The sequence below is a fragment of the Aptenodytes forsteri genome, unplaced genomic scaffold, assembly GCF_000699145.1.
Source record: "Aptenodytes forsteri isolate BGI_AS27 unplaced genomic scaffold, ASM69914v1 Scaffold707, whole genome shotgun sequence".
Classification (NCBI taxonomy): Eukaryota; Metazoa; Chordata; class Aves; order Sphenisciformes; family Spheniscidae; genus Aptenodytes; species Aptenodytes forsteri.
Window position 1 is genome coordinate 1171285 of NW_008795363.1, and position 10358 is coordinate 1181642.

At 42.3% G+C, this 10358-nt stretch overlaps 1 protein-coding gene across 1 annotated transcript in view; it reads left to right on the top strand.

The window, feature by feature from the left end:
* LOC103899681 (myosin heavy chain, skeletal muscle, adult-like) overlaps positions 1–10107 on the top strand; it is a 16545-nt gene extending 6438 nt beyond the window's left edge. Inside the window, exons 15-29 of the mRNA XM_019472316.1 lie at positions 2540–2588; positions 2743–2816; positions 3501–3588; positions 3683–3800; positions 3980–4103; positions 4193–4329; positions 4431–4686; positions 7080–7322; positions 7427–7603; positions 7689–7834; positions 7923–8013; positions 8102–8491; positions 8661–8787; positions 8961–9079; positions 9856–10107. Of these exons, the coding sequence (XP_019327861.1) occupies positions 2540–2588; positions 2743–2816; positions 3501–3588; positions 3683–3800; positions 3980–4103; positions 4193–4329; positions 4431–4686; positions 7080–7322; positions 7427–7603; positions 7689–7834; positions 7923–8013; positions 8102–8491; positions 8661–8787; positions 8961–9079; positions 9856–10092 (2376 nt within the window). The 3' untranslated portion in view covers positions 10093–10107. The remainder of the gene's footprint in view (positions 1–2539; positions 2589–2742; positions 2817–3500; positions 3589–3682; positions 3801–3979; positions 4104–4192; positions 4330–4430; positions 4687–7079; positions 7323–7426; positions 7604–7688; positions 7835–7922; positions 8014–8101; positions 8492–8660; positions 8788–8960; positions 9080–9855) is intronic.
* Positions 10108–10358: the final 251 nt, after the last annotated feature.

Below are 10358 nucleotides of genomic sequence, written 5' to 3' on the forward strand. Positions count from 1 at the left end.
TCCTGGGCTTCACCGCCGATGAGAAGACAGCCATCTACAAGCTGACAGGGGCTGTCATGCACTATGGGAACTTGAAGTTCAAGCAGAAACAACGAGAGGAGCAGGCAGAGCCCGATGGCACAGAAGGTATCAGCAGAGTCAGCAAACTTTCCAAAAGAGATTGTCTTTGTCACCAAAAGAAGGACTTGGGCAGATTTCAGGCTTTAAATATGCAAAAGCGTAAACTAAAAAAATACTTGTTCAATGGCTAGATGACAGTTGAGACATGTATCTCATCTAATGATACCTGTAATTCTATTCTGGGACTACTTAATAAGTAAGAGATCTGGTGTACACTGCCAGGAAGCCAGGAGGCATGGATGTCAATTCCTGTAACATTATTAGTCATACTTTTGTTGGAATACACCTTGCAATCTCTGCTGTATTGTGGAGTAGTGAAGTGGTTCAGCCCTAACGGGATGGGAGACTGTGCTCCTATTCACCCTCACCTATTGGGGGGAACTCTAATGTGAGATGTGTATTTGATTAGTCTCTGTCACAGCAGAAAGTACAATCCATGCCTCCATCTTTCTGAGTGACGAATCCTCTTGCTATATGACTAGAAAGTGTGAAGTCCCATAGTCATGCCTGAAAAAGGCTGAAAGCAATGAGTTCTCTTGAAGAACATTTGTAGAAATCGAAGCTCAGAATGTGTTGTAGACTCTGAATCCTGAAGATGACAGAGGAATTAGCTTTGTAGCTTTGATTCAGATATTTTTGTGCAACTCTATAACAGTGAACACTGCTGTTACTTTTGAGACAGTCCCTGTCTCAAAATTTGGTCCTAAGGACCTAAGGACCAAATTTTAGGAATTGTGCAATATTTATTTCTCTCTCACTCTTTTCTGGTATTTAGTGGCTGACAAGGCCGCCTATCTGATGGGTCTGAACTCAGCTGACCTGCTCAAGGCCCTCTGCTACCCCCGAGTCAAGGTTGGGAATGAATATGTGACCAAAGGTCAAACTGTGCAGCAGGTAGGAAAAATGTGGCAACCAGGAACATGCTTTGATGATTCCCATTGATTCTCCTCTGCTGTGTATAGTAACCTCCAAACCTTTCTCCTTGCTTTAGGTGAACAATTCAGTGGGTGCTCTGGCAAAGGCTGTCTATGAGAAGATGTTCTTATGGATGGTTTTTCGTATCAACCAACAGCTGGATACCAAGCAACCCAGACAGTACTTCATTGGTGTCCTGGACATTGCTGGCTTTGAGATCTTTGATGTAAGGAACACAGTTTTCCTAGCATTTTCATAGAAGGACAACTGAGAGTAAAGGGAATTTTAAGAGTCATTTTTGATAGAAGTTAGTATCTTCCTACACTTATTTGCAGGGCTTTTGGAATCACCTTTTTTAATCCTAAAAAAAAAAAAAAAATAGAAAACTAATCTCCTAATTACACTGAATTTGAAAACTTCTCTCTTTTCTAAATGCAAAGCCTATCCTAGAGAAATAGCATAGGAAAACTACACAGGAAGAGGCCTTGTATTTAAAGTATCACCCATGATGAATTAGGATTGCACAAGAAAACACCTTGCTATTATTGCTGAACCTTGAAAATTTTGCATGTCTTTTTATGTTTGGCAGTTTAATAGCTTTGAGCAGCTGTGTATCAACTTCACCAATGAGAAACTGCAACAGTTCTTCAACCACCACATGTTCGTGCTGGAGCAGGAGGAGTACAAGAAGGAAGGAATTGAATGGACATTCATTGACTTTGGGATGGACCTGGCTGCCTGCATTGAGCTGATTGAGAAGGTATCCTTCCTGTTCAGGTGTATTATATGTTGGGTCTTCCATACTTGCCAAGAGACATACTTAAGAAGCATGTGAGAATATTCTGGCTTTTTCAAACATATACCCTGTGAAAGTGGCAACAGGGTGGAAGTGAGATCAGACTGAGATACCAGGACTTTTGGTGAGAGTATTCATTTCCAGATTACAAAATGAAGTTATATAAAAGGCTGTCATGTTCTGTAAGTACCTATCAGTAAAGAAGTTTTATGGAGAGGATAGTATTTTGCAATGTCGTATTTGTAATTTTTTCATCAGCAAAGGCATTTATATAAGTTCAAATGAAACAGCAACACTGAAAAAAGTTGAGCCTTGGTTAATTTTCTCTGACTTATTGTCATGAAATGCACGGGAACAGCTTTCTCTTCTGACTCCGGCAACTTTCCAACCAAGGGATGTCTCCTTTCTAATCTGTTTCTCCCTCTTGTCTGTTGTAATGTCTTCCAGCCCATGGGCATCTTCTCCATCCTGGAAGAGGAGTGCATGTTCCCCAAGGCAACTGACACCTCTTTCAAGAACAAGCTCTATGACCAGCACCTGGGCAAGTCCGCCAACTTCCAGAAGCCCAAACTTGTCAAAGGCAAGGCTGAGGCCCACTTCTCCCTGGTGCACTATGCTGGCACGGTGGATTACAACATCTCTGGCTGGCTTGAGAAGAACAAAGATCCCCTGAACGAAACTGTCATTGGGTTGTACCAGAAATCATCCGTGAAGACACTGGCTTTACTCTTTGCCAACTATGGTGGAGCAGATGCAGGTCAGCTCTGTGAAAATTGTATTTTCAGTGTGGGACAATACTGACACAGATTTAAAGCAGTAAACACTAAACATTTAAAGTTGTTTTGCGTTCTGTAGTCTCCAATATGTAACATCCATATTTTAATAGTTTTTTTCTTTTCTTCCATTTGCAGAGGCTGGTGGTGGTGGCAAAAAGGGTGGCAAGAAGAAGGGTTCTTCTTTCCAGACTGTCTCAGCTCTTTTTCGGGTTCAGTACATTTGTTATCTCTTTGTAATATGAAGAAAGGGGGTGAGCTACTATTAAATTTGAAAGGGCTATTTTGTATTACTGTAACGGTGGTAAAATTCTTTGGAAATTCCACATGAGGTTTTCCAGGATCAATTTCAATATTGCTAATACGTCGTGTTCAAAAATTCAGTCTTCATAAATCATGAAAACCTAATCCTTTTTTTTTGTTTGTTTGGAGAGGATATTATCCTGATCTTTATATTTTTATGTCTTTGGGTTAGACTAGAACTCTAATTTTAGCATTCCTGCACTTCTGTGAGGTTGATATGTTGGGGAATTGAGAGTCTCCTTATAAACATTCTCCAAGGAGACATTTGTCTTATTTGAAAAAAACCCCACTTTTTTTTAACTTAAGTAGATTGACTTTAGAAGGCAGAACATAAAAACCCTAGAAGTTAATTACTTTGTGTGAAAGTGTGAAATTGTATTTTAGTTTCCACTGGATCAATAGCAACATAATAGTATTTCAGTATTTAAAAATGGTGTTCAATATCTTCAAATAGAAGAAATATTTGGTTTCTGTGGCTTTACCTAAGTGTTCTGAAACCCAGTTAATTTTGAGAAGTCGTAAAGTCATTACCATGGTCTTGATGCAGCAAACACTGGACATAGGAAACTCATATTACTAACTGGTCCCTCTAGGAGAACTTAAACAAGCTGATGACCAACCTACGGAGCACTCACCCCCATTTTGTCCGTTGCATCATCCCAAATGAAACAAAAACACCTGGTAAGACGCTCAAGCAGAAAGAGAACTTGCTCTGATACATCCATTCCCCTCTGCACTGGAAACTCTGGTATTCATTTGTGCTCTGCATTGCTAGGTGCCATGGAGCATGAACTGGTACTTCACCAGCTGCGGTGTAACGGCGTGCTAGAAGGCATCAGAATTTGCAGGAAAGGTTTCCCCAGCAGAGTTCTCTATGCTGACTTCAAACAGAGGTGAGAAAGAGCACTGCACTTCTCAGCATCTTTAAAAGCAATGTTGGTTCATTCATACCGGTTCATTCAGGCTGGGCTCTGTTGTCAAGAATAGCTGTATATGAGCTGGTGGCGGTCAGGAGCCAGCGTGCGTTGGTTGGGAAAAAAACAGCCTTCTCTTCCCCTTCCTCTTTTCACAGATACAAGGTGCTTAATGCCAGTGCTATCCCAGAGGGACAGTTCATTGATAGCAAGAAGGCTTCTGAGAAGCTTCTTGGGTCAATCGACGTGGACCACACCCAGTACAAATTTGGCCACACCAAGGTACAAAGCCTCCTTGACTCACTCACTCACTGTGTGCCTGTGCTTTGCTCTACCTGACGGTGATGTGTGGCAACGTTCCCTTTCTCAAGGTGTTCTTCAAAGCGGGGCTGCTGGGGCTCCTGGAGGAGATGAGGGATGAGAAGCTGGCACAGCTCATCACCCGCACACAGGCCAGGTGCAGGGGCTTCCTGATGAGAGTGGAGTACCAGAGAATGGTGGAGAGGAGGTAGACATTCCTCATCTTCAGTTAAAGTCACGGTACCAGGGGGAAAGTGTTGGCACTCGTCATACTGAGAATATTCAATGTACATTTTAATTATGCTTCAGGGAGTCCATCTTCTGCATCCAGTACAACGTTCGTGCATTCATGAACGTCAAGCACTGGCCCTGGATGAAGCTGTTCTTCAAGATCAAGCCCTTGCTGAAGAGTGCAGAATCTGAGAAGGAGATGGCCAACATGAAACAGGAGTTTGAGAAAACCAAGGAAGAGCTTGCAAAGTCTGAGGCAAAGAGGAAGGAGCTGGAGGAGAAAATGGTGGCCTTGCTGCAGGAGAAAAATGATCTGCAGCTCCAAGTGCAGGCTGTGAGTTTATCACCATTAATTTATCACTCAGAAAAGGAGTCCATGCATTCAGACTGTTCTTTACAAAGCAGAAGGTCAGACTATAGAAGACCACAAGTCAGATATTTGCTGAATTATCCATCATATGTATGTGAAGTTGAGGAAATAAGTGTCTGGCAGTGGTGTGGTGAGCACTCTAACAGCCAGTGCAAAGAAGCAGGGAGCTCCAAGTGGGAGTCAGTGCTCTTGCCTTCAGAGGAAGGTGGCAGATATAGCTAGCCAACATGAAATACTCAGAGCACTATAGAAGACCACAAGTCAGATATTTGCTGAATTATCCATCATATGTATGTGAAGTTGAGGAAATAAGTGTCTGGCAGTGGTGTGGTGAGCACTCTAACAGCCAGTGCAAAGAAGCAGGGAGCTCCAAGTGGGAGTCAGTGCTCTTGCCTTCAGAGGAAGGTGGCAGATATAGCTAGCCAACATGAAATACTCAGAGCAGAGTTTTTCCTGAACCCCCAAGTCCCTCTGAGCAGAGTGAGTCCTGCAGGGTGTATCTCCATCTCACCAGAATGTAGAACAATGAATTCAATTTGGAGTGTAAATGTAAGCCAGAGTTGAAAGTGTTACTTGTGAATTCAGGGGCAGGAAAAGCCATCCACCCTTTGCTTAATAACTAGTGGTTAACCATTCACTCAGTAATTGGGAAATATAGCTGCAAATTTCTCCTTAGTATAAGAATATATAGACACAGAGTTCCTGTTTCTGAGAAAAAGTCACACCATCCGGAGGGGTTTCTTCTTTCCTCAGTTGTTAATTGCACAGAAGAGCTCTGTATGCTTTAGACTTAACTGGTATGACTCAAGGTCATAAAGGAAATTTATAATGAAGCAAAAGTTTTCATTTTTTTTTAACATTGTAGTTTTTTGTGTCTCTAATCTGGATTTTCTATGGTAGTTCCACTACAAACAACATCCTGTGGTGGTAAAATTATTAATATTTAAGATTGAGAGGTCTAGCTAAGAAGTTATTTTTATTGAAAGAACATTCCTTTCAACTAAAAGCTATCTTTCCGTAATGTACTTGTATTGGGTCTCCAGTCTGGGGGACACAATTTAGAACGGGTCAGACAGAAGCTTTATTAACTGTAAACACGGTGAGAGAACATTTGGACAGCATCTCCCCCTCTGCTCCCTTGTTCTCTGCCAGTTGATTGCAGAGACCCAACCTATATACTGTATCAGAAAAAAAGAAAGCAGTGAAGAAAAACAATCATTTCAATGTTAACAAAACCAGGTATCCATCCCTGGGAGGGATGTTCTACTTAAGTAGCTTGCTAAATGCAACAATTCTAAGGAATCAAACAGTAAATAACATGACAATATGGAGAGACTCACTATTGGTGGAGCTTATATGAGTGGCACACCCAGTATTATCTTAGCTCAGAAGTGGAGAGTTGGAAACAATCATGGACTGTTAGCTTTTAGTTGAAAGGAATATTCTTTTAGTAAAAATAACTTCATAGCCAGACCTCTCAATCTTAAATATTAGTAATTTTACCACCACAATCCTATGAACCTTGTAGACACACAGCACTTCACAAAATAAAATATTGCTTAAAAATATACACAAAAGTATTTGATCTTCAAATGTCACCTTACAGAGCCATCTTATTCTACTCATTAAATTACTTAAATTACCAACTAAAAATGGAACACTGTACTCATTTACCCAGTTATTTGAACATTCCCATAGAAAACGGGAACCCCGTGTTACCTGTTTTCCCTAGCATATGGAGAAAATTAAATGTCCCATTGGACTTTCTTATAAGATATTTGCCTTTCAAATTCATTTGGGAAAAAACAAATTCATTATACTAAAAGCCCACCAAAGAGTAAGATGATGTGGTGATCAGTTGACACCAGCATATGCCACTTCAGACACATTATGGAAGGATGACACACAAGTAGCTGATTTACAAGGGTAAGACCCCACTTGCACAAGCAGCAGTTTTAATACATTTAGAGAGAGAATAACATTTTTTCTATTAAATTATTGTTGAGACTACCAGAGCCTTTACTCCCAACATAATAATGGGTTCAGAAGGAATCAGCTACAAAAGGAAAGATATTGAATACTGTGTTTGTGAAGAGAAATGTCTCTAAGCCCTTTCTCCTCTAGGTAAATGAGGAATTCTCACACCTACCACATCTGTGAGACATTTTTAGGAGAGAGAAAAAAGTTTAGGAATCAAAATTGTTTCCAACTAAAGAAGCTGTGTAATGCATCCCAGAGGAAAAAAAAAAAAAGATTAAAGTTGCTTGAGGAGAGGCCAAATACAGGCCACATTTTAATACACGCTTAGACAGAAAAGTTCAGAAAACAAACCAAGAAAATCTGTGTCTCCCCACCAGGAAGCAGATAGCTTGGCTGACGCTGAGGAAAGATGCGACCAGCTCATCAAAACCAAAATCCAGCTGGAAGCCAAAGTTAAAGAAGTGACTGAAAGGGCTGAGGATGAGGAAGAAATCAATGCTGAGCTGACAGCCAAGAAGAGGAAACTGGAGGATGAGTGTTCAGAGCTGAAGAAAGATATTGATGACCTTGAGTTAACACTGGCCAAGGTTGAGAAGGAAAAGCATGCCACCGAAAACAAGGTATGAGGCAGAAGATGTCACTCTCACAGAAAAGACCTCTGTTTTGTTATACAGTATAAAGGTTTAAACATTTTTTATCTGCACCTCCTCCCTTCTTCTCAAAGGTGAAAAACCTCACAGAGGAGATGGCAGCCCTGGACGAGACCATTGCCAAGCTGACAAAAGAGAAGAAAGCCCTCCAAGAGGCCCATCAGCAGACACTGGATGACCTGCAGGCAGAAGAGGACAAAGTCAATACTCTGACCAAAGCCAAGACCAAGCTGGAGCAGCAAGTGGACGATGTAAGCCCACAGGCACACGGCAAGAACAGGACAGGTATGGAGTTAAGCCTGGCTGGCAGAGCACTGATGGTCTTGCTCTTTGTAGCTGGAAGGGTCCCTGGAGCAAGAGAAGAAACTGCGCATGGACCTTGAGAGAGCTAAGAGGAAACTGGAAGGAGACCTGAAGCTGGCAAATGACAGCATAATGGATTTGGAAAATGATAAGCAGCAGCTGGATGAGAAACTGAAGAAGTAAGTGTGGCTGTGGGGCCCCTGAGTGCTGGGCTGGGGCACTTGTCTTTTTTTCTTTGAGCTCTAACCCGCTTTGCTTTGCCCAAAGGAAAGACTTTGAAATCAGCCAGTTCCAGAGCAAAATCGAGGATGAGCAAGCCCTGGGCATGCAGTTACAGAAGAAGATCAAGGAGCTGCAGGCAAGTCTCTCTTCCTTCTCTTCTGCCCTTCAGAAATACAGCAGGTAGGAGGAGGGCCCGGGTGTGAAGGGTCCGTAATGTTCCCCAGGCCCGTATTGAGGAACTGGAGGAGGAAATTGAGGCAGAGAGGACCTCTCGGGCAAAAGCAGAGAAGCATCGGGCTGACCTCTCCAGGGAGCTAGAGGAGATCAGCGAGCGCCTGGAGGAAGCAGGAGGGGCTACCACAGCTCAGATTGAGATGAACAAGAAGCGTGAGGCAGAATTTCAGAAGATGCGTCGTGACCTCGAAGAGGCCACGCTGCAGCACGAAGCCACGGCTGCCGCCCTGCGGAAGAAGCACGCGGACAGCACAGCTGAGCTTGGGGAGCAGATCGACAACCTGCAACGAGTGAAGCAGAAGCTGGAGAAGGAGAAGAGCGAGCTGAAGATGGAGATTGACGACTTGGCCAGTAACATGGAGTCTGTCTCCAAAGCCAAGGTACAGAGTTTCTGTCAGGTTACTGCCCTATGATACATGACCTGATGCATGATTTTGAACCTTCTGATTACATTTTGCTATCACACACAGTTGCATTGTTTTTCATCATGAGAACAACATGCTAGAGTTTAGTGATAGTCCTCTTTCCTTACATGTATTTGACATATAGGCAAACCTGGAGAAAATGTGTCGCACTCTGGAAGACCAGCTAAGTGAGATTAAGACAAAAGAAGAGGAGCATCAGCGCATGATCAATGACCTCAATACTCAAAGAGCGCGTCTGCAGACAGAAGCAGGTAAAACACCCCCTTACCCATCTGGAATGGGAGAACCTGTAACCGATGATGTCAAGAAAGAGTGATGTTTTACTCAAATTGGTCTATACTCTGTAAGCTGATATACAGTACTTTAAAGACACATTGGTTTAGTATTGCTTTTTAAATTACGGTCTATCTGTAAAATTTCTCAGGTGAATATTCACGTCAGGTGGAAGAAAAAGATGCTTTGATATCTCAGCTATCCAGAGGCAAACAGGCATTTACTCAACAGATTGAGGAACTAAAGAGACATTTAGAGGAAGAAATAAAGGTAAAGGTACTTCCTGTAGTGGGTTTGACTTTGGATTCAGATTCCATTTTCTTTCAGGATATTTCCTACCCTCACATAAAATCAGAATATGTTAGCCATGTCAATTTAATTTGCGAGCTCTCAAACTAGATGGACAATTTTGCCACCTCCCTCTCTAGTTTGGGAATAAAAGTTGTGGAGGGCATCGCCTCCAAACCTGTGTACTGAGACAGGAAAGGACAACTTTCCAACATTGGAACAGACTGCCCAGGGAAGTGGTTGAGTCACCATCCCTGGAATTATTTAAAAGACGTGTAGATGAGGTGCTTAGGGACATGGTTTAGTGGGCACGGTGGTGTTGGGTTGACGGTTGGACTCGATGATCTTAGAGGTCTTTTCCAACCTTAATGATTCCATGATTCTATGATTCTAACTTTAGTCTTTATTCAGATTAATGATGGCATATAAAAAAAGGTTGAGACATATCTGAAATAATGCATTTCTTATTCTACTTTTCCATAATGGAAGCTGAAACTTTAGAACATATTTAAAAGGATTCAACAATTTCCAGCTTTATAGTTGTCTTTTAGAATTTAGCCATCATCTCTCTTGAGGTAACACTCTAGATTCTGATGAATGAAGCGATAAGAAGCTGCTCAGAACATGGAATCAATGTACCTTTTTTCCTTGGGTTGCAGTTTAAATGTCAGATTCAAAGAGTTTTAAACAACTTTCCCTAAGTTAACATTCTATTGTCTCACAGGCAATTCATTGTAACAATCCCATTGACTCCCCAGGCCAAGAATGCGCTGGCCCACGCCTTGCAGTCTGCTCGCCACGACTGTGACTTGCTCCGGGAACAATATGAGGAGGAGCAGGAAGCCAAGGGGGAGCTGCAGCGCGCCCTGTCCAAGGCCAACAGCGAAGTGGCCCAGTGGAGAACCAAATACGAGACGGATGCTATTCAGCGCACGGAGGAGTTGGAGGAGGCCAAGTATGTGGTGGTAGGATGTGAAGAAGCCAGGGGGGACTGAAAATTCAAAGGCAACATTGGAAGAGACATACACCTAGATATTCTGAGGAATAGGTCATGGACTTGCTTTGGGAAAGGATAACAGAAAGTGGGTATCTTTATCCTATAGAATGTTTAGTAGTTTAGTAAAGGCAAAGGCTAAAAACGGCATAAATTAAGACCTTCACTCTGTGTGACTGCAGACTGCAAAATGATTAAGCGTGCTCTTGCAGAAAGTACACTGGTTCCTCTGTGCTAACTGTGAGCTGTGCTTACATCTTCCAGGAA